This window comes from Falco peregrinus, chromosome 13 (genome assembly GCF_023634155.1).
Source record: "Falco peregrinus isolate bFalPer1 chromosome 13, bFalPer1.pri, whole genome shotgun sequence".
Lineage (NCBI taxonomy): Eukaryota > Metazoa > Chordata > Aves > Falconiformes > Falconidae > Falco > Falco peregrinus.
In genome coordinates, this window is record NC_073733.1 from 9,628,032 (window position 1) to 9,652,492 (window position 24,461).

The 24,461-nt window shown below is 49.5% G+C and overlaps 1 protein-coding gene and 1 long non-coding RNA gene across 8 annotated transcripts in view; one reads left to right on the forward strand and one right to left on the reverse strand.

Annotated features, from left to right (window-relative positions):
* Nucleotides 1-4,375: 4,375 nt before the first annotated feature.
* On the reverse strand, nucleotides 4,376-8,300 carry LOC114012430 (uncharacterized). The gene is made up of 2 exons (XR_003554859.2): nucleotides 8,189-8,300; nucleotides 4,376-7,559 (listed from the first exon to the last, which is right to left on the reverse strand). It is a non-coding gene; the product is annotated as an uncharacterized LOC114012430 (long non-coding RNA).
* A 15,094-nt stretch (nucleotides 8,301-23,394) lies between these two features.
* CD99L2 (CD99 molecule like 2) overlaps nucleotides 23,395-24,461 on the forward strand; it is a 32,836-nt gene continuing 31,769 nt past the window's right edge. For all 7 annotated transcript variants that reach the window (XM_055818218.1, XM_055818219.1, XM_055818220.1 and 4 more), the window contains exon 1: nucleotides 23,395-23,507. In XM_055818218.1, the coding sequence (XP_055674193.1) occupies nucleotides 23,450-23,507 (58 nt within the window). In that variant the 5' untranslated portion in view covers nucleotides 23,395-23,449. The remainder of the gene's footprint in view (nucleotides 23,508-24,461) is intronic.

The following is a 24,461-nucleotide window of genomic DNA, read 5'->3' on the forward strand; positions in this document are numbered from 1 at the left end:
TAAATAGATGGCCCTGCAAGAACTACTCAGCCCTGTGGTGGTACGGGGAGTCCACGTGCTTCGCAGCACCAGCAAGGGACTGCCTATTTACAGGAGCACTGCGGCTACCCAGTGCCTAATAGCTAGTGTTGGCCAATGGTCTCAAAGGGCTCACGCCGCTGCATGACGAGACCCAGACCAGTGCTGAAGAGCTGCAGGGGTTGACCCAGGCAGTATGCCCAGCAAGATGTCACGCACAGTCTGTGAGCATCTTGGGGCTCGGTGGTGGGAGACATTTCTGGGTCTCTGCAGCTGGCCACAGGAGTCCTGCTGCCTGCACACCCAGCTCTGCTGGCAGCCCTCGAACCGCCCAGCCTCACTGACACCACGGGGAGGCACGGAGCGATCGTGGGGGGACAAACAGCTGGTCTCTGGCCTCCTCCTTGCTCTGTTCCCAGGCAGCGGCTGGTGGCAAGGTTGTGGTGCAGAAGCAGCACGCCTCAGCAGTATTACTGTCTCCATGCTTGGACAGACAGAAACCCAAAATCTAGCTCTGTGCAAAACCTCAGGGTAAAAAATTATATTCCAGTCCTTTGGTCCTTCCATCTTTCTCCAAAGCATTTGGTGTCACTTAGCAGAGACAGTGACTGGAGCTGCGTGGGGTCTCTGGTCACACTTCACCTGGTCATCTTCTGCTTCTAGGCAGAGGGAGGGCTGCAAGCCCACACCATACCTCCACCATCACACCAGCAGCAGCTCCTTCGACACCTCAGCTCAGCCATCCCCGCTGGCTGGGTACTGGTGGCCAGCATGCTCTCATTCACCAGGCACACCACATGCAAGCACCCGAGTCTGCTCCATACCCACAGCAAACCTCTTAACAAATGGTGCAGCTGGTCACAGACCACCTGAGTTAACACAGGTGAAGTTGTCGGTTCCTTTATTAGTGCAGTCACTGAGCGTCCCTCCTTTCATAGGGAAAATTGGTCTTTCATGGGCTTCGGGCATATCCCCAAACCAGGTGTCAGAACTTAGAGAAGAAGGTTCAGAGGGTTTTTGTTGCTGGTGGTAAGTTCTGCCCATAGCTGCAACCCCAGTAAAGAAACTAAAATGTAGTTTTTATTCTATTCCCTTTTCAGCTGCTTCTAAGTTTCTCAAACAGATTCCTATTCAGGGTGAAATGTTCAGTGCTTGGTCTCAGCTCAGAGATGATTTCTTTTATTTCCCCCTGCAGGAACTGTGAGCAAAATACTAAATGCAGTAGATTTGGAGTTTGGGGAGTGCAAGCAATCAGATATTTCCCCCTCGTTCCCTCTGATACCATATGTTCCAATTGGAAATTTTACACTTGCATACTGGTAACTCGTAAATGGTGGAGATGATAGACTTCAAATGTTCTCATTGAGAGGCAGAAAACAAACCCAGATTTAACCAAATAATTGGTTCAATACTGTTAAGATGAGTTTAAAGAATTCTGATAATGCTTTTCCCTTCCCTGCTGTCCCAGGAGGGACAAGTACACAAGTTTTATTTTAATCTATGTGTTATAATTTTAAGGATAGCTGACACAAGGTGGTCTTTGTTAAGATGTATCTATTTGCTTTGAAATCCAAAGAAGTTCAGCGCTTACTGGCTGCCAGAAATCACAGACCTATTATTCAAGGAACTTTTGAGCTCTGCTGTCAAAACCGTCAGAAGCCTGTAAGCTGAACAGCTCCCATTCAATGCATTTTTGTGCTCATTTGCAAACTGCAGTGGGATTGCTTGCAGCTTGATTCCCTTCAGCCCCAAACTCACTTAAAACTAAAGGCAGAGAACCCCAGTGTTCTTGTAACAGTGTGTTTGGGATCCCAGACTCCCAGAAGCAATGGCACCCTCATGGCATCCTCACCCACAATGTCAGCTAGGTCACCTTACATGTCACACACTTGGGTTTTTTTTACTTCAAAGTCACTCCTGCAAACTCCGTGCAAGCTTTGTGTAACCTGTTCATACTCCACATGTTGGTACAAATACAAAAGTTATAAGACACAGTCAAGGAACTTCAAGCACAGGACTTCCCAATCACGAGTGCTCAATCATTGTCAAGTCCCTGTACACACATGGATGGTTATACACATGACCTTTTCCAGGGGCAGGTTTACTAAGGGGATGTAGGGAGGCAATATCCCTCCATCCCTTCTCCCATTACCACTGCACAGCACAGAAGTCCTGCACGTGGCTGAGGAGCTACTGAGCAGCTGCCCAGCCCACCTTGCTCCCCCTGCTCCATCCATGGTCCTGTTTACAGCCAGGAGAGTCGCTACTGACAGCTCGCGTGCATTTAGCAACTCGGGCAGCGGATCACTACCAAAACAGACTAGCACATCGTAGCACAAAAAAAACCCCCAGCATACAAAATTACCCTGTTTGGACAAGGAAGTCTCATGACCTGAAGCTCACCAAACACAAGGGCTGGCAGACCGTTAAGGAAGCAGATGATGGCTCTCTTCCAATCCCGCTGACCAAAGTGACCCAGCAGCCACCTGGAACACAGCAAGAGATGAAACCTCTTTGGCAAGCAGCTCCCAGCCTGTCCTCTGCCTCCACAGCATCTGGCACAAGCTAGTTTCACATCTAGAGCTCTTGATCGCTTTCATCTCCCCGATAGTTATGTACCTTAATGATTCATGATTGTTACTCAAGTCCCACCTGCAAGCAATGAAGCCTCCACACCAGCCTGCTAACATTATGGGATAGCTGTGGGTTCACCTCCCCAGCCTCCTGGGAGCTACTTCGTGATGCCAGCCCCAGAGCACGGTGATTCTATTAAGTGCTATGGAATTAATATTGATTTATGCCAGTGGGAGGGAGAGAATAATCAAGTCCTGTGTCCTCACCTTCTGAGCTACTGGTGCTGCTCTGATGTTCTTCATACTTTGAAGTGCTTTATTCTGGTCAGGTTGGTAGAACTACTTTGCTTCTGTATCCTCAAGCTTCGGTCATTCTTTGCTGTAATTCCTTGCAGTGGCTTCTGGAAAGGTGTTTTTCTCCCTCCACTCCCCACAATAAATGAGTTTGTCACTTGAAATATACTGCCAATGTGTTACATGTCCCACAGTGTTTGTGGTTATATCAGAAGTGTTTGTTTATAGCACCATAATTCAGCAATATCTTGATTACAGGGGAGATGGTGTTGTAACTCACTGTGGCTAGAGAGAATATTATTTTTCTTTTCCTTTAATATAAAATGTTGATTTTCAGTCAATACACTGAAAGAAAAAAATGCAGTTGTTGCCCTAGTAACCAGCTGCCTTGTAAACCATAAGATGTTAGGAGCACAAGGTGTTAATTGTTCCAAGTGCTGCTTGTGGTCAGGGATAAAAGCTAGAATGGAAAGGATCATAAGAAACATCTGGGAAGATAACGACAGCTGGTCTCTGCTTGGAGAAAGCCTAGGCAACAGCAAGTAGAGAGGCAAGGTGAGGAGAAGTAACTGCCACCAGAAGAGCAGAATGAGCTGAACTGGGGCCACGGGTGAAAGCATCCCTGAGTGAAGCCTCCAAGAGCAGAATGCTTTGGGAACCTGGCAGGTTTGTGCCAGGTGTGCTCAGAGTTCAGCACCTCCACACCAGGCATAGCAGCTTCTCCTGTCACTGCTTGTTCCCTCCTGCAGACCAGACCCACCTTTGCTTCCCCTTCTGCTCCGTGCCATGGGGCTTCCATGCACTGTGCTCCAAGAGGCTCCTTCCCATGTGTTATTCAGCATGAATCGAGGCCTGTCCTGCAGAAGGTGACTCTCTGCAGAGCATTTCCCCCACTGCAGCAAGCCAGGACAGAGACCCTCCCTGTCACATTACCACCCGTGTTGCAAGGCAGCTTCTTGCCCTGCTGAGCAGCTCTTGCTTTCAGGCTCCCGGCACAGCACCCAACACCCCCCTGGCCGCTCCTACCACGAGCGCCCTGGCCACGCTGCCTGCTGGCAGGTGGGAGCAGTGGATTGCCCAGAGGGCAGGCAGAACTCCACAAGGCATCTGTGTTGCTGCCCCAGCCTCATAGGAGAGGGAGCCCCTCAGCTCCAGCATGCTGGGGCTGGGAAAGCAGCAGCAGAAGGGCTCCTTCTGCAGGAGGCCTTTAAGGGAGAAAAGGCTGCATGAGGGCTTCTCCCCCATGTCTCTCCTTTCTCTAAGATGAAAGCAAGCTGGCAAGACAGCAGCCTCATGCTCTGCAGCATCTGCCACCTCTCCCTTCCCTCCCCCCCCCCGCTCCCAGCCCCTGCAAACCAGAGAGCAAACATGCATACTGCCAGATCTGGAGAAAAGTTTTCTACTTCAGTCCTCTTTAGCCATTTACCTGCTCTGGATGCCCACTGAACCTGCCAGTATCTCATTCCCGTAGGAAATAGAGGCAAGGAGCATAGAAAAAGCAGCATATTTATAAGCTAAGCCCCTCCCAGGGGCAGGGTTATGCTAATCAGGGAGCATCTGTCCCAGCATGGTACATGGATTACATATACACTACAGCAACATACGGAGAGGAGGGCTGACATCCAGCATGCCCTGCCCTCACCGGCACGCATGGCTGGGGGCGTCCCACCACAGGTTGGCCACGGGCATTCGAGGGCAGAGGGGTAAGGCCAAGCTTCTGCTTTCTCCTGAAGAGTTTAAAAGGATGGAACACCAGGACTGGTGCCTCCTTGGGCTCCAGTGTCCACATTCCTGATGTCTCCTTAACTTCTGGGGGGAGCTTTTTCCCCCCGTTGTTTTTATTTACTCTTGATGTTTATCCTTGGTGACAAAGCCATATATCTCGGTGAGCCACACCACAAAGCTCTGTATGCAATCTGATGGTGTGTCATGCTGGTGATGAAGACTACATCGGGCTACACAGCCTTCATATAAAATTAGAGGGTTTTTTCTCTTGCTTCCCCTGCCACAGTTGCCTGTGATAATGCAGCCATGTCCATCTCAGCACAGCCTAACATAGACCTCTGCCACTGACCAGGGCTGGGATTTCTGCCATGCGTCCTTTACACTAAGAAAACACAGTCTGAGCAAATAAAGCTGAGAAATTGTGAGTTTTTCCAAGTGGAGAGTGCCTGGGCAGCACTTCACATAGCAGAGCTGCATTTAAACTGGGGTCTGTGGGTAAGACTGGAACATAAAGATGAATGACTTCGGTTGGGTAATTAGATAATAAAATTGAAGGCTCTGGAGTTTAGCCCAGGAATATAATCTAGTATACGTGGCTGCCTAGCCTTCTCTGTCTCCTGCTGCTAGCAGCACCACCTTAACCTGGCAAGGAGATCTACCCTTCGCATGGAGTCCAAAGACAGAAATGTGTTTGGGTAGCACAGCCTGTGTACTAGCACAAGATCGGAGGCACAGGACTGACCCTGCCCTCTGGCAGCCTCTCAGCAGCTCCAGGAGGGTTTGCAGGAGGTTCTGTGTTTGGTAGGAGCACAGGGCAGGTGTTTAGGGGCCGGCAACCCCGCTGGCAGCTCAGCTGAACACAGTGCAAGTCATCCCATGGACGGGTGCAAGGGGGAACCTCTGCGCAGGGGCCACCAGGCTCATGGTGGCTCAGAGATTCGTTTGGGCAGAGCCAGAGCTAACCCTCATGCATGCCTTGTTGTGCCAGTAAATATTAATGTGGCTGTGTAGGGGGTAGTGTTTAAGGATGGAAAGGGCATCACAGCCAACCTGAAAGCAAAACTGAGGTTTTTTTTCTGGAGCGACTGCTTTCCTACATTCAGCTTTCAAGTTGTTGCAGAACTGAAAAGGAAAGCAGAGGCCAGTTCTCTCTGACTTGGGAAATCCTTCAAAAATAAAGCAAACCCATTTTGAAAGGCAGACTTTGTCAGCTGCCCTATTTTTAGGATTGACTCCTACAGGTCCTTCCTTCAATGATAGCAGTTTTGCCTGAGCAATGACTAGGGACTGCAGGATTTAGGCTTTTAATAAAGCAATTGTGTAATTAAAAATAAATGGGTCTCTAGTGTCACTATTTAAAAGAAAAGAAAACTTAGATCAAATAAGGCATTTCTTTCTTTTTGGTTTAGTCTGCTTGGATCATGCAGAGCTTTAATGACGCAGTCACAAATGTTGTATTTAAAAGGCCTCTTAGTTGCTGAGAGGAGCCCCAGGAGAGGGCTATTAACTGGCCAAATTAGGCTATTTATTTTTGTGAGTTTTGCAAGTTTGAAAAAGAGAGGCACATTTTCACTTAGGAGAGTGATATTTCAAATAGGTCACAGGAAACTCTGGCAGGCGGGGAGCAAAGCAGAGCGTCAGTAGGAAAACATTAACCAGAGACATTTTGCAAGTGCAAGTCGACATTTGGGTTCCTAATGGCTTCTGAAGTCCATTCAAAAATCTTTCAGTGGATGTAAAATAGGGGCAAGGCACCGCAGCTGTGCAGGAGCCCTGGCCTAATCCCGAAAGCCTTTAAAACGGCAGAGCTGTGCCTGCGGGTGCTGCTGCAAGAGAACCCAGCGCTGTCAGCACAGCCGACAAGCTTGGCAGAAAGCGTTTGAAGGAGATGGACTCTGCCTGTTGGTTAGGAGGTAGCTGATGCTTGCACAGATGGCTGGTCAGTCTTGAAATTTCACTGCACCTTTCCTTCCTCCAGCTTTGATTTTGATTCTTCAGACAATCGATGGGCTTCGTTTTCCTCTCACATAATCACCGCCAGAGCAAATTGGGAACGACTTCGGTTAATCCCACGGTGCAAGCTGCACTCACACCTTAAGAATCAGGCCCAATACTTCTGCATGCCCGACGCTGGTTGGCAAAGGTCCCTCTGCACCACCTCAGTGGGCATGGCACGTGCTCAACAATGACGCACCATTTCCTCCCTTTCACATTTGCAAACAGAATCAATTAATTTAAAGTCTGCTCAGGAATGATTCGTGTGAAGTTACTCTGAAGGACTGGCTCACCTCCCATTGACTTCAGCAGCTCAGGACGATGCTGCTCAGGAGCCAGAGAAGCCCCTGGGGCAACGCTGGGCTGCCACTGGGTCCTGTCCTTGCTCCAGCAGGGCTGGGGTCCCTTGAGCTGCTGCCACACAAGCCACAGGAGCACCACTGCATCTACACGTGATGGAAAGGCTTTACAGGATCAGGATCAAGATGAGAAAATAAATGATATAATAAAATAATAAAAAGCAGCGTTCCTAGAAAGTGATGTCCGATGGGTTCCTCTGGATGGATTGTAAATCCACCAGTCATAAGAGTCATGAAACAAAAACAAAATTAAGGAAAAGATAACCACACACCTATTAGAGCGAACTTTCTCTTCCTCAAGGTTTTTTTTCCTATATAAACTGGCTAATTGAGGACTCAGAGGACCAGTAAGTCTGAGGCTATGACTGTTTGTCACATCAGTGTTTTGGGCAGTGACTAACACCTCTACCATAACTCCTTTCCTTGGCTGCGGCGGGCTGAGCTCTCAGTACCACGTTCTCCTCCTCTGAGTGACCGTGTGGAGTTGCAGGTGCTTTGTGCCCAGCATTTCCACGGGACTGCAAGTTTTTATGGCACAGACAAACCAGCATTTTATTGGACCAGAATGAAGGAGCTGGCACTGGAGTGAAGGGAGCTGAAAGGGAAATATGGAGCATGCAACTTTACCGAAAACCTTGTCAGCCAATACACAAAACATCCAACGGACTCGACCTGCTTTACTCTTCCTGTAATTGCTGTACTCTGTCCTACTGAGATAAACCAACCCATCCCACCCCACACAAACCCCAACCAAAACCAGGAGGGATTTCTGGCGTGGTGAGGCCATGGGGCGGACTGGGAACACCACTGCAGGCTCAGCCAGAGAAAACTGGGATAGAGTCAGTCCCGCCGGCTGTGCCACAGAGGAAACCCCTGCTCCGACCCATGTCACCGGTGGCATGTGACAGGGCAGGCATTAAAGCACACACTGTTTTGCAGAGGTGAGGAGGGAATTTATAGGGACAGGGAAAGGACAAACGTGTCACTTGTCCATTTAGCATGAAAGGAGCTATAAATATTGTGATAATTGTCTCCAGGAACCCAGGACAACCTCTGCCCTGACTCGCAACCACACACTGTCCCTTTGGACTTTACTGAAGCTATTCAGGTTGCAAGTCACCATCTCAGATGGCTCAACTGGCTTGTTATTCCCATTAAAAATATCCTAGCAAAGGCAGCCCTTTCCAAGGAGGTACAGAAGCTGGCTCTCTGTCTCAGACAAACCTGCTGAAGCTCCAGTTTCACTTGTCACCCAGTTGTACAGCGCTGTTCTCCAGCTGGACCTTGTGTCTGCTCCAGTGTGGTAATGCCTCCAGATCTACTCTGTGTATTCGCTTAGCCTGGCAATATTTATTTAGCAGATAAAACTCCGAAGCTGCTCCTGTAGAGATAGTTTGCAATATATTAACAAGGCCATAATATTAGTTAAAAGCATTCCTTATGTGCCCCCAAATTTTTGGTGTAAAAGAAGCAGCAGATGCCAAAGGTCACAAGGCAAATCGAGTCCTTATGAGAAGTTAACCATTAGATAAAGAAAAAGGATGAGGGTGATCTGAGGGCACTGTAAACCACTCTTTCCCCCAGGACCTTGCAGCTCACAGCATGCTGTGTATAATAACGCTTAAAACAACTAAATAGGGGTCCAAGTCTGTCAAGACACAAAGAAATTATTCACCCTTTTCCCACAGATGGGCGCAAAGCAAACATCATAGTGCAGCCCCAGGACAAACAAACGTTTCTCGATCGATGCACTGTATAAATGCTTGGCCCAGACGGGGCTCTCTGGAAGACCTGCAGGGATTTTGGGTCACTCTTGCTTTACCTGAAGCACCGGGTCCCCACCAAGGCACCTTGTCCTGCCGCTCCCCTCCTGGGCACAGCGCCGGGCAGCATCCTCCTCCCACAGCATCCCCCCAATGGCACCTCCTGGCCCCGCCGAGCCATGGGGCGAGGGGGGATGCCCATGGCCGCCGGGCTGCCTTCCCCAGGGAAGGGCAAAGACGTTCCCTGTGGCGGTGGGGGGCTGGCAATGCCCACTGCAGGAACCTCTCCTTGGCCTGTTTTCTTTTTGTCTCTGTTTCCCCATTCAGGAAAAAGCTTCTGTCACAACAGCTGCTGATTCATTTTCTGACTTGGTGCCGAGCATGCCAGACATAACATTCGTTTGCTGCCAAAGTGGTAAAAACAATGACTTACCAGCTCATTTTTCTTCAGTTGATTATGTTGGGGTGGGGGGGAGGGGAGAAAGAAGCTTTAATTAAAATTAGATAAGAAGGAGAATAAATCCACTAAGATGCAAAGAGCAATGCTCTGCAAGGCAGGAAAGGGGAGAGCATCCGAGGCTGTGTGGGCATACCCATCACCAAACAAAGAAAACCAGAGGGGTCCACGGTCAGTGGCGAGGGACTCTGTGGTCACTTGCTGCCCTTCACTGACTTCTCCTCCTTTCTATGCTTTCCACCTTTTAGGCGTCAACAGCTCCCCAGACCAGTAACTCTCAGATCTGACGGATGCCTTCGGAATGAGAGGAGAGAAGCTACCTGAAGATGTCTCCCATGAGGGCAGACAAGTATACTGGTCTTTGATCCTTCCCATCTTTCTTTCCTGACTTCTTCCTAGGATGAAGGAGTCCCACCATCAACATTTATTTGCTTCCTAAAACACTGACTAACAATTTGCCCAGTAGACAGAATCCACATCCAACCCATGTTTTGGAGGTCCTGAGAAAGCCTGAGATTTTGGCTTGCCCGTTAGACATTAGAGTCAAAAGAGCCAAGTCTGGACCTGATGAGTGAATCCTGACCTGTTAGACTCTCCCGTCTTTTTTTCCTCAGTATTTGACAGGGTGCTTTGGACACATGGGAATTAAGCTGATCCATATTTCCTGACCTCAGTCATACACCACAGGTCATATTTGGAAATAGCTCACCGGGTCGCTAACTCTCATGGCAAACATCCAAGTGAAGCTTAGATGCTAAGAAAACAATGACACACTTATCCTGACCACAGTACCGTCCTACCAATGTTTAGCAACAAATGAATTTCCTAACAGGCTGGCACATCTGCAAGCTACAGAGAAGAAACAGCACCCTGGCCCAGTTCTGCTGGCCAAAATGGATGCAGAACCATACTAACTCCTGCATTTAAGTTCTCTAATCTTTCCATGATGAGCTAGTGTAGAACACAGCACAGAGAAGTGCTGATCCCCCACCTGAAGGCTTTGGCTCCACTGTCTTCAAATAACAGCCAAACCAAACTTCTGTCCTCCTCCAAGTGATTCATTCCCATGGGGCTTTTTCAGTTCTTATTTGGAGAGGAATGGGAATCAATCAGCTATGGTAGAACCATTGAAAGCCATTATCCCAACACTACCATTATCATCGAGTCCGATGATAAAGAAGAGACTAAGGCATTCAGAGCACCAGAGGCTACAAAAGAGATTTTTTAAAGCAGCTGAAAAACAGTCATTCCGCAGGTCTCTGGCTAACTGTGTGGTGAGATAATATGATTCAAACCAAGGACTCATCAAGGACTACTTATCTAATGCCTGGTAACCACTCCAAACACATGAGGAGGAAAAGTCTTACTTTTATACTTAGGAAGCTCTTGCATTCTTTTCTTTAAATGGTTATTTGCTCTCTTTACTTGAGGGCAATACAAAGAATGGCTATTTGGGAATGCAAAACCCAAGATCAAGAAGTCACTCTTGTTCACCAGAGAAAATGAAATAGACACTACAGAGCTTCTTAAGCGGGAATGAAGGATTTTCAAGAATATCAAATGAGGCACCTAGTCACCACCAAGAAGTCACCGAGAAAGCTGTCTACCTTCTTGGAATATTTTTGGAAATCCGCCTCATTATGTCAACCTCTACTCAGAACCAGAAGGGAATATTTTCACCACCGTCCTCTCACAGAATGGTGAAGAAGGAATCTAAGAGATCTCCTACGTGCTCCACTCTTCTCTCTGCTACACAACTAAACTACTTTTTGCTTAACTTGATCTACCCACATCATTTCACAAGGGCTTGTACACACTGTCCCTTGGATGACATTGCTAAATTACTTCACTATAGCAAAATATAAGTATTTAAGAAAATCTCTAACTCAACCAACCATGTTATGAGAACACCCACCATGAAAGATTTCTCCCTCCCATTACCTTTTGCTGATTCAGGTGCTACAGAATGCAATGCTGCACTGCAGAGCAATGCTCGTGTTGTGGATCAACATATCCGACCGTCCAGAGACAGCCTGCTCTTCTTGGCTTCAGCTGGACCTGTAGTTTCTCCGCACCTTTGCAAATTAAGCCTAGAAACTAACACATTAAATTGTATTGCTGCATAAGGACCTTCATTTCCAGGCTTTTATCTGCAGGAATGATATTGCCATTCTATACACTAGACCTGTTTTTGTAATACTATGGTTCATCAGAACTTTTTATGTTAATACCAAATCAGAAATAATACACATGTGATTCATAATAATCTAACTGAATGGTTGCACTGAATATATTGTAAGAAATTCTGGTTAGGAAAGAAACTCATTAAAGAAATAGTGACTACTATTATCCCACTGCATATATTGTTCTACTGGAAAGTTTCCTTGAGAAGTTTCTTTAATTAGCAATTTGATATTTTGAAATAGTGTGGTCTCCACCACACACAATTTGTAGAACAGACTTGGCTGGCAATACAGAGGAAAACAAGCAATCTTTTCAGAGTTTGCATCTCTAGGGCATATCTTGTCATTTTCTAGCTATTCAGCTGCTGTATATATGTGTATAACACGGTGACACTGTTCTTGTGGGATTTTGATTCTTAAAAGTTACATAGATAAAGAGCTTTTTATTGGAACAGAATATATTGTCTTTTTTTTTTTTTTTTTTTTTTTTTTGCAAATCCACATAAAAATATTTGCATAACTTTGGGCTATTCAAATAGAAGGTGTTGACCCCAGCTGTGTTCTATTGAATGAATCATTTGTGCAGGAGCTCATTGCACAGAACGTATGGTATTTTATCTTTGTTGGTTTTCTGCCAAATACAGTCTGCAACAATTTTTCCCCTTTGCCACATTTGCCGCTTGATATCCTTTAAAATATACCAGCTCCAAGTGTGAGAAAGCAAAACAGATTCTGGGCCCGCTCTGGCTGAGAGCTCTTTGCATGGATACTCCTGCGCTGGCACCAGGGCACCCTTCCTTTTGGAGAACATCCATTCCCCAGATCTGGACTCTTCTTGTGCTGAATACTCTTAATCAGTGATGATTTAAAGTTAATTTAAAACTGCAGGGAACTGCAAAAGCTTGGGAGCAAGCACAGGAACAGGGATCCTCTTCATATACAAAACCAGGAGCTGGCCTGAAGCAGAGCAACAAACTTACAAGACTTCGAACATCCTAAGCTTGGCACCTGCAGGGAAGGCCTGGAGGAAGGGAGGGATGCTTCTGCCATAGCTCTGCTCCGACTGTCCTCCGGGTATCACTTAAGTGGTGTGTTGGCAAGACACATTTCTGCCCACAAGGGCAGGAAACAAGATTATTTCATTAAGTGACGGAGGCATTGCGTGGCCAAAGCCACTGTTACACAAGGTTTGATTTGAAACAGTAAGCAAGAGGTCAAACTCTCTCAACACTGATCTCCCGAGGGAGAAGAGATAAGGAGGAGTGCTAAGATTTCCATGCTCCCACATGAGTAGATAAGGTCTGAATGAGCAGCCTCATCCATAGGCTGCTTCCCTAGGCATATTTTATAGCTTACACTGGAAACCCTCATACTTCTCTACACTGAATCACTTAATTATGGTTTCCACAAGAAATTCAGAGCAGGATCTCTTCCCACAAAATTTCCTCTCACCTGCACTCCTTTTATCACTGAAGATGACTGTTTGTCAGCACTACCTCTACCGATGAGAGAGTTCACATGCAGCTCAATTTAGCAGCCGATGAAGGCAAGACTATTCTCCTATGTGCAAGCTTCCAAAATGCTCGCCTGTGACTGTGTGGGGCATAAACATCTCCAGGAGGAACCATTCATTCAGGACATGCTTGTGGCCTTGGTACGTCCTTTCTGCTAGGCAAGGAACCGCTTTTACAACAGCCAGCCTCCATCATTGGGGGCCACCTTCCAGTTTCCCAGGAAAGCCTTGCTCAGGTGGAGATATTGCAGATGGGATGCAGCCCCATTAATCTCTGCCATCCCGGCTTCCTCATGCCTGAGCTGTTCTCCATCATAGGAGGCTCCCTCTTTACTACGCCCTTCCTCCCATGTGCAACAGAAACGTAACAGCCCAGCTAAGCCTGACCCTGGGCAAACACTGAACACAGACAAGACGCTGTTTTGAAAGCCACCAGTTAATTCATCTTGCAGAAGCAGGTTATTTCTGATGTGAAACGCTTGCTCCCATCCCCTCAAATCAGCAAGCTGGCGTTCACATGCAGCTCTGTGAGAAGGCTCTTCCTCAGTCACCCAAGGACTTACATTGACACATGTGCCAATATTATAGGCAGAGTTGAAAGCATCACTGTAATTACAGTTCACTATTGTATAACTCCAGTTTTGGTTGCTCATAACTTCATCTATAATTAATTGTTTGGGCCGAAAATTTCCCCACTTGGGTTTGGCCTCAGGCTAAACTTCTTCATTTCAGCTGAAAAGGCTCAAGACTTTCCCAAGAATATGTTTAAGGAAAAAGACTCCGTTTTGCCCCTGTTGAAAGGGTCTTTTTGTCATTTACTGAAATGCTCTCATATCTCCATGTTTCTAAAAGCAGTACCTTGAAATACTGGCAGACTACTGCTGTGAACTACGTCTCTTTTTGCGTTCTCAGGGGGAAAAAGGGATCATAATTTGGCTGTTTTCAGCCTCTGAATTAATATATACATATATTTGCTGTTTACACATGTGCAGCAGAGATCCAGTGGCTACTTTGCCTGTGCTCAGTGCTGAGCAAGCTCGCTGCCCGGCTGTGCCAGACACACCGGTGAGGCAACACATGCAGCCTCCAGCTGTGACCAGGGACGCTCCTGCAGCTGCAGGTTTGGTAGGGCTTTCATTGCAAATGTGCCTTTGGTCGCAGAGAGCTGGGAGACAGCTCAAGCGGAGCGAGGAGATGGACATTACACCTCAGTCAACACTGGGGAAACAGCTACTAAAAAGAACCTGTGGTCAGCCTATTTCCAGAGGAATGTCTGACCTGCAGACAACAAAGATGACCCTGGGTGTACATGGAGCGGTGAAGACAAGCCAAAATACTCAAGAGTTGTTCAGTAAACAGCTGCTGTCTACTCTGGTTACCCAAAGAGACAGAGGTGGAGAAAATGTGTATGTGATTCCCCATTAAAAAGAGCACAGCACAGCTCCACACGCCTGAACGCAATCTGCATGAGCAACCTTCACCTAGCATTTCTGCAATATCTGAATTTGGAATCTTACGACAAACTAAAGATGTTACACCCACTTTCAGAGGGGGGACACACTCAGTGACTTCTGGTCATGCAGAAAACAGAAAGCACATCTCACTAGAGAGAAGAAACCCCGCAAAGGAAGGGAAGTCTTGAAAAATTCGAACGAAGAAATGCAAACTACTTCATTAAATTCTATACCAACCCAACAGAGTTCAGAAATGTCATTAAGAAAAAAAGAAAACCCAGCACTCAACCACCTAGAAGCTAACTAGAAAAGCAAAATGGGCCCACTCTAACATAGGAATTAAAACACTTAGAGACAGTTCTTACTACTCTGTGAACATGAGTCAGTACAAGTGAAAATGGTGCACAGATGGGCCAGCACAGAAGCAACAGAAGTGCCGTGATATTTACAAGGGGGAAAAAAAAAGATCTTCCCTTACAAGTGTAAATATACCAGAGAAATCATCCGCTCGCAGCACAAACCAGGGCTTTGATGTAGCAAACACTCCCACCAGGGACAGCACTGGCTCCGCCGGGAGGAGTCGGGCTGGTAGACGTTGCATCTGGAAGGCAGTAGGCTCACAGCGCTGAGCTTTCCCAAGGAGTCACAACATGCACAAACACGCCAGATGACACGGACCATTTTATAACCTTGATGCAACCGGCAGCAAGGGGCCAAGCACCATCCCAGGCCACAGAGAGATGCTAAGAAGGGAAGAACCATCATGAGCACTGGCTCTACCACCTGGCAGGCAGGAGAGCCCCACCAGCCCGGGCTCCAGCCGCACGCAGCCTGCGCGCCTCAGCTCTGGGCAACCCGCAGCCACCCCTGCCACCAGCGATACAGCAGCTTAAAGACATGGGAAGCAAAGCTGGTGGTGCTCTGCACAGAGCCAAGCATGTCGGGGTTCCCCAGCCCCTCCTGGAGCAGGGATAATGCAGGGGGCTCTCCCTCCAGCCTCTCCCAGGTCACCCCGCTCGGTTCACAGCGCGGCCACCGGGCTGAGCTCTCCAGGCAAATCACATTTCTCCCCACCCGTCTTCCCCTCACCTGTAAAACAGCAGTAACAATATTTACACTTCTGCAGTTGGCTCAAGATGGGGGAATAAAAACTTAATGATCACCAGCGCTATTCGCCAAGCGACAGCTGAGGGCTTGACTGTGGCAGGAGCGGCACCGGAGTCCAAAGAGCAGGCTGAGCTCTCAGAGCAGGGCTGCAGGAGATAGCACAAACCTCACCGCAGCGGTAAAAACGTCTTGACAGCCTAAACCGGGAAGGGAACAGCTTCCCCATCGCTTACGAACTTGTTTGCAGTGAATTATCACAACATTTTATAATGGGTTTCCAAGTAGGTCAACCCAACTCCCCCTTCGGCTACTCTGACCACTGACTGCAGTGACACACGCACTTGTGTTCTACAGGAAAAACATTTTTAAACAATAAAACCAGATTTCAGAACCTCTCACCTCCCTCAGGGACCCTCTAACAACTTTTGCGGGTTCGTGCTACATTGTCTCACTTGCAAAGACTTTTTTTTTCTTCCCGGTGTTGTGCGAAAGACCGGAGCACAGCAGGAGACATTAATTTACGGAGCAGACAGCAATTCTGCCATCAAATGAACAAAATGAAAGAGTAACAGAGACTTACACTTAGAGTCACCCCTAAGTGTTTCACATGACAACAGCAGGGAAAACACAGTCCAGACTGTTGTTTTAATGTTGATAATATTCCAAAATCTGCAGCGCTTGCTAATTTCTCAGAGGAAATAAAATCTTTGACATCAGTGGGAATTCTGTCTGGGCATGGAAGTTGGTGGTTACATTAAGGTCTAGCTGTAAGAGTCTGTTTGGATGGCAAGATCTTTAGCACAAAGTTCCTTTCCATGCCTGCCCAGAGCACCTGGACTGCCAAGCAGAGGGCAAAACTTCAGTCGAATTGCGCTAGACCTGAATACCTCCGTGCATGCACCGTGCTTTCTGCCAACGCCCGTGCTAGAGGAAAAGCTGTTCTGGTCTTTGCTACAGGCAGGGCTGACCCTTCGCCACCCCCTGCCAGCAGCCGGAGGGCTGCCCGGCGTGCCAGCCTGCTCTGCCGGAGCGCGGTTGCTCCTTGCATCTCAGTGGGCTGGTTATCGCTGTGCGCATCCCGCTCCAACGTGGGCCATGGCTGGAAAAAACAAGGCTGTTAAATTTCCCCCAAAATCAGGAAGATGGGAAAAAATACAGGAGGGGAGGGGGGAGGGAAGAGGGGAAGAAAAGCGTTATGATCACGGCAGCAGGGAGAAGGAAAGAAAAAGAGTTAAGACAGGAAAAAAATTCAATGTAGTACGAGCATAAATCAGGATCACTTCAGGCATATGTCAAAATAGTGTCAGATCTTTTTCTGTTCATTAAGTCAGCAGTTAAACACCCACCAGCTCCACTTCTTGCTAGCCCTGGAGTTTTGCTACACCTGGAGATCCACACTATGGCATCAGCAGTAGAAAAAACTGGATTTGTAGGCAAATGACCTCATTTAAGAGCACTTTGGGTGAACTCCTGTACCCTGACCCGTGTTACCACGAGGTCCACCAGCAGGGCTCAGGTCACATACTCCCTACGGTGGCGACCAGCCCAAGAGCCAGGACCAGAGCACAACAAAACAACATGGAAAAAGGACCTGAATTTTGCAGACCAAGACCTGAATTTTGCAGAACAAGACCAAGATCAGAGCACAACAAAACAACATGGAAAACGGGCCTGAATTTTGCATATTTTTTCCCCCTATTTTTAAGTCACATGTAACAGCACTTAACATATGTCCTTAGGGTCTGATAAAAAGGAAATTACCCCCATCATACCAAGTTAAAAAGATCAAATTCATATCTATCCAGCTAATGTGGCAGAGATTACCAGCCTGAACAGTCCCAACAAGGGAACAACTGTGCTTCAGTCTGAGAAGAACTTATCCATCTCTGCCACTTCGAGTTTTTAACTCTCTCTCACGTTTACAGAAGAGTCACAGAGAAAATACCAGACACATGAGCATTTTTCAATATGGTTTTGAACATGCAACAAAATGTAATATAAAATCACTGCCCAATTACAAAATTTTATAGCATGGTTTTAAAAAAAAATAAACTCAAAACCCAACCCACACACAGTAACTTAAGAACAACCCCAAACTTTCTGGGTTTTATAAACGTTAGTTTCCTTTTTCGTACATAACTTCTGTTACACTTGACGGAACTTTTCCATTACAGGTAGAACGATGAGTAAACAAGCAAACCCCCACTTACAACAGAGGGATAACACAAGACAGAGTGCATATTAGATTGAGACCACGGTAATTTCCTAGGACTGTATTTAGATGAAAGAGTCTGGATTTTTTAGTGGTTTTGGCCTTAAAACCCTTCCCAAGGGACATGTACAATTTAGCTGTGCTAAAAGTCTCCTTTAGGTTCAACAGCCAAGAAGATAGTGTCATCTCGCTTCTCCAACAGCCAGCATCCAGGATTTGGCAACAAAACTGCTTTCCCCCCAAGCAGTATCAGCCCTGAGCCGTAGCTCCTCTTTACCGGTGCCCACCTCACCATTAGATTAACCCAGCCACACTGATCACGCCTGTCCGGTGCAAGGTAAAGCAAACCAAGCAGACACCTTGATCGCCTGACACTACCTGCTCTGCACTCAAATTTCCACCATTCTCAGCCTGAATAAGGCTGCTTTATGCAACATTTTATTACTGCAGGTAATACTGCACACTCTCAGCAACAGGAACAAAGATTTTGGTGAAAGCCAGTTTGTTTGTTTGAGGGTTTGGGGTTTTTTTTCCCCCCTTAAAAAAAAAAATAAATCTCCCCGTTTGTAACTATGAACATTCCCCGCCAGTCCTCAGTCAGCCAAAAAACACATGAGGTCTTTCTGAAAAACCAAGTTCTGTGCAACGAAGTTATTAACTGCTGGGAAAGGCAGGAAAGCTCTTTTACAGCTGTTCATTGATCCACTGAACGTCACCTTACACTCTGTAGCCCCTTTTGGATTCTGCAGACTTCTGGAGTAGGCTGAGAAGAAAATAAAAAACTTGGCCAGGGCAGTTATGCTCCTTCTTGAGACATGTTTTTTTTGGGTTCAGGCCTCAGATTCTCAGCCAACGACTTCTGTCCCTGGTGGAAAATCTAAAAAAAAACCAAAAAAAACCCCAAAACAACAAAAAAAAAACCCACGCCATTTTTTTCTGCTTTTCAGGAATCTAGAGAACAAACATGAGATTCTAATGTGTTTGTGAAAGATGGGAATTGACCCCAATGCCCCGGTGTCCTTTCATTTGAGGTAATTTCTCAGTTATTCTGAGAAAATAAAGTCCGGAACATCTCTGCCCACAAGTCCTGCTGTCAAAAGAGCAGTGCAGCATGCAGTGCTGGACCCGTGTGCTGCCGGCAGCCTCATGCTGGGAAGCAGGAGAGGAGGCAGCCTGGCCGCACCGGCTGCCGCTCAGCACCAGGCACCTCCAGGCACCCTGCAAGGCACAGTGCTGCGCACACTCTGGTCCTGCTCCCACGGAAGGGGACAGCCTGGTCTACCCAATGCCGAAGTCACCATCACCAACGCTCCAGCATATCCACACGGTGACTTTAATGACTCTCGGAAACCCTTTACATCGGTACCATGGCTTGTGTCAGTTACTCTGGTTTCAAACAGGTGCATGTAAGCCTTGTTTTAAGCAATTGGCTATCGTCCCGGCGTAGACGAGGCCAGAATTAATTTTCTCTATTTAATTTACGATTCAACATTTTTATTCTAAAACTGTACGCTGATACTTGGGGACCAGCAGGTGCATTTAATCAGTACATAAACCATACTGAAGCAGTCCTGCTTCTTCTCATTCCTGTGCTCTCTAGCACGAGCACACCATTCCTCACACCCAGCCTGCTGCTTAGCTTTCTCTCCTCTTTCCCTTTTAAATGGCACAGACAGCTGATGAAGAGCCAGGCACTCACCTTGACCCAGACTCGAAGCTCCATCACACTTTCTCAGCAGGAACAGCCAGGCTTGAAATGAGAGGTAATGCTTGGCAGGTGCTCCCAGGGGACTGGCCAAAAATAAATGCACTCTCCAGTTAATTTCCATCCTCGTACTACCAACGTTTCTCCTTTAAAAGAGCAGCTAAAGCATTTGATTTACACAAGGCAAGGAGGTTCTGCACGTGTTTGCACTAGCAGTGGCAGACCCAGCACACAATGAGGAACATTCAGACCCATTTTAAGCACCTACGTAAGGTGCCCATGTTCCCCATATGGACAAGAGATCTTTTAGGGTTTGATTCAGAGGACTGTAATTAGGAACCTGCCTCTCACCTTTGATTACAGCAGGAGTCTAGACATCCAATGTAGGCAGAGAAATGGCATGCTTAAAATTAGCTTGTGCAAATATGCCCCAATGCATGCGTTGTGCAAGGCAGCAGCCTGGATGCTCTTTGGGAAGATGGTTACGGCGAGTAGTACCCGGCACTTGGCACGCGGTGAGAAGTGGAGGAAGTCTGTTTGCAGGGAGCTCTACTCAGCCGTGACTTCCACCACAAGCCACTGCAGCCAGCCACAGAATGCCACAGGCTGGGGGGGGGAACTGAGCCCCAAAGACCCCCAGCTGCTTCCCTCAGCTCAGCTGCTGGCATTGAAGGAGGAAAGTCTGCTGGATCCCAGCTCTGGCACAGGACCAGAGCCAGCAGCACAGCAACTGGCCAGCCCATTGCCCAGGGAAACCTACTCCTTCCTTCTCCACGTGATGTAGCTGTGACAGAAGAGACTGGGAATATCCCTGAGCCTTTTAACCGCAGGGCTGCTGGGGTGGTGCAGGCTAGGGGCCGTTTGTAGGGTTGCCATCTCATACTACTGCTTGCCTTTTTTTTTTTTGCCTTTTGTTTTTTTTAAAGGAACCACTTAGATCATATCTTTAATCAAGGCTTTAGAAAACAAGGCATGTAGCAAATCTGAACAGACAATAAAATAGTAATATTAATTAATAATAATAAAAATAAGAAAAACAATACCTCAGGCAGGAGACTGACACAGGTGGAAATGTACTTCGGCCTCTGAAATTGCTCATTTTCAACTGTGTATTTTCATTTTCCATCAGAGATAACTGTGTGGTAAGGCTATGTGTTGCTACATGACAGCTCACTCTGCTTTTAAAACAGCAGCACTTCAGTAGCAGCTAAATAGATGCTTTTTATGTGTCCATCACTTATCAAGGGTAATTGATTAGTGCCTGCGAGGGACTCTGAGATCTAACGGATTATGTATTCTGAGCCTGCTAAATTATTTGAATAGGTTTAGGAAGAAAAAGGTTCTAAATCAGATTTTCGTGTGACCCAGCATTACCTTTCCTGATCAGCGTTTCCCCTGCCCTTCAAACATATTTTTGCTCGGATAGACAAACACATGCTAAGCCAGGCAGCAGGTTTTCAAAGGCAGCAAGAAAGAGTTAAGCGTTATACCTGGTAAAACATAACGGGAAGCATGTATCTTTTCCCACTGAAAGTTTCTCCGATGGCTGTTTATTCTGCTGTTTAAAGATTACAGCTTTAACCTAGCTCAAGAGAAGAAAATGAAAAGGTCGTAGCTCCCCTGAGCTCAGAGGAAAGCAATCCAACGGGAAGACGGCACTGCAGCCCTGGACAACATAACGTGTGTGAGGCTCGGCATGGACACGGACATGGACACATCCTCGGCGGAGCAACTGGAAGTGTTTAAGCCTCGGCTGCCTGCCTTAAACACACCCCGAACCAAGAATAGCCTGGACTCCTGGGCACAGGTCAGGCGATGCTGAGTCACTTGCTGGCCGATCCCCAGGCTTTCCAGCTGCCTCGGGCTCGGCCTCCCTTAAAGACACAACTTGCACCCATCACACACAACCCCGGCTCTGGCTGGCCATGCCAGGCCAAGGACGGCACCCTCGGGTGTCAGGGGGTTTAGCCAGATGGGTGGCTCCAACATGAACTCCCCGTTCCCCTCCAGCTCTGGAGCGCAGCGCTGCTGCTGCCTTCCTGCCAATTAAACGCTACATTCATACATTTCTTTGTAATTATGAATCAACTCACAAGCATCGGTGCGCACCCCAGGCTCACACAGAACAGCAAACAATATACTGTCACGGGTTGCATCAGCTGCTGCGATGCTCTCTCATGCCTTCAGGCTTGCTAAAGCTGATCTAACTCTAATATAATAGCCTTTTTACCCGCCTCCTCCCTCAACAATTACCAGAGGCTTGGAAAGGCATTGAAATGCAAATAGCTGATGGAGAGGTTATTGGAGAACCAGACTGGGAAGGTACAAACATGGTCCTGCTAGTTCCCTTCAGTTTGATTCTAACAGGACCGTAACCCTGAATTTATTTTTGTATAAATAGGAAGACAGGCATTATTGTCAACGCGACAGGCATTATTGTCAATGCACGGACTGCCCTGTATAGCAGCTGAGCTGCATCTTCTCCAGCTCAGCTCCTCTGTAATCTGGGACCCCTGTTACTCCCGCTAGCAGCTGCAGCAGCAGAGAGGATTGCACAGTACAGAAGCTTCTGCAACTCCGATGGCATGATATGAGCACACTGAACCATGCTAACCTACCAAAACCCGCTCCGGTGCAGGCTTCAGAGCTCTTTCCCCCTGAAGCTTACTGGAAGGCAAGGCACTGGGTGCCACACAGCCTGCGATCTTCTGTGTGGCCACAGATGAAAATCAACAACAGAGCATCCCTCACTCTGCTATCCCAACACATCCTTCACCCCAGGCACTGCTAAAGAAGGTTATAACTCCCCCACGGTCTGTTTACACACTATCTGTTCCAGTTATGTTCCCAGCAAGGACAAAAAGCACTGTTTGGACCCAAGGCAGTCCCGACAGCCGGCTGGAACAGCCAGGGTCAGCATTATCTCCCAGCTGCTAGGAGGTGGGGGGGACAAGGACAACCCCGACACTTCTTCAGCCTTTCAGTCCCCGCTAAGGCTTTAGGAATTCCTCCTAAATATAGGCTGCATCCTCACCCCCATTTCTGTAGTGAAACAACCTACAAATACCAACGCAGAAGATACTGCAGCATTAACAATTCCCTCCCCCGGTTTAAAAAGGGATGTAGGGTCCGGCACACGAGCTACAGGGGGCCAGCTCCTCTGCTTTGGCAAGGACGTGGCCTGAGGGCAGATCTAATCGCGGTTTACAGCTACTTAAGGGCAGTTATTAAGGTTACAGACCCAAACGCTTCTTGGCAAAGCCAGGCAACGCAACAGGGGGCAACGGCCAAAGAAGCGGCCAGGGGCGGGGCGGGGGGTCAGACTGGACCCAGTAGAGTCTCCGTCACTGGGCAGTGGGGCAGCACTGCCCTGGGTCATCCCGGAGGTGGGGGAAGCTCCATCCCAGGAGCTTTCCAGCGCCCCACCAAAGCCACGCCGATGTGACCGGCTGCCCGTGTGTCCCGCTCCGAGGGGGCGTTCGGGCTAGAGACCTCCAGAGGTCGCTTCCAGCCAACGTTTCCACGGCTCCGCACCCTCCACGTCAAAAACCGTGGCACTAAAGGGGGAAATCGCAGCAGCTCCCTGCCCTTCTGCCGAGCCCCTCCCGGGAGCGGGGCTGAGCACCCCCGCGCCACCCGGCACCGCGGCCCCCGCAGCCCCAGCCCCCCCCCCCGCCGCATCCGCCCCCGGCAGCGGCGACCCCGGCCCCGCACAGGCCTCCCGCCAGCTCCCGGCCCTGCCGCCAGCACGGGTTCCCCCCGCTTCGGCGAGCAGCGGCGGGGGGCTGCGCCCGGCGGCCCCCGCCGCACAGGCCGGGAGGGGCGCACCGCGGCCGGGCCGCAGCAACGCGCCTTCTCGGCGCCGGCAAGAGGCGGGCAGGGCACGGAGCCGTCGGGACCCCGCCAGCCCCGCGGCTGCCGCCGGGGCTCCGCCGCCCCCCGGGCGCGCCCCCCTCCCCGCCGGGGCCTCGGGGCCGGGCGGCGGCACCAACGGGGGCCGGCAGCGCCGTGAGCCCGCCCCGCCCCGCCCCGTCCCGCCCCGGCGGAGGCAGGCGGCCGTGCCCGCGGCAGACGCGCAGCCCCGCCGCGACATGGCCGGCCGCCGCCTCCTGGGGCTCCTCCTCGCCTTCGCCGCGCTGCTGGGCGCAGGTAGGGCGGCCTGGCCGCTGGCGGCGCGGGGCGGCGGCGGGAGGGGGCGGCCCGGGGGGGTCCCGTTGGGCGGCGGCGGGAGGGGGCGGCCCGCGGACCGGGGAAGGGGGGGGGGGGGTCCCGCGGGGCGCGGCGCGGCGCCGTTTGCGCATGATCGCGGCGCCGGGCCCGGCCCAGGCACGGAGGAAACCCCCTCCCGACCGGCCGGGGTCGCCCCGCAGGGTGCACCCCCGGGGGGACACCGTGCAGCGGCTGCAGCCCCCCGCCCCCGCCGCGGGTTGGATGCATCCCCCCAGCAGCGCGCAGCCCGGCCCGAGGGGTGGGTGTGGGGGAGGCTCACGGGGCCGCGGAGATGCACCCCGGGGAGGGTCCCTAGGAGGGTGCATCGCCCGGGGGATCGTCACTGGGGGGGTTGCACCCCCGGGGCCCCACCCAGCGCAGAGCACCCTTGTACCGCAGCGGGTGGCGGGACGCCAGGCTGTGCACCAGGGCCGGGCCCCGCCAGAGCCCTTCCCGGGGCGCCCCCTCTGCCCCCCGCCCCTGTCTGGGCTCTTCTCGTCCCCCGACAGCGCCTGTCCCTTGTGGGTCCGTTCCCGTCCCCCGTCCGTCCCCCCCAGCAGCTGCTCCTGCACAGGTGCCGGACAGATAGGATGCGCCAGCCCGTCGGTGGGTGACAATACTGGCCATTACAGCAGCTCGGAGGGCAGCCTCTGCCTCTGCCTGAGAAAGTGGTGCACCGAGGTTTGCACAAAATGTGCGATGCTGCAGGTATGAGGCTCTGTAGCAGCCTGTGTCGTGGGTAATCCCAGACCGAGAGAGTCACAGAGCTGTCAGGGACGGAGTTTGGGTTTTGGATCTCTGCTGACAGAGCTACGGGATTAGCAGATTCTCCGGGTGACCCAAATTTCTCAGGCTGCTGGCTATATTCTCAATCTTTTTCAGTCCCACCGCTGT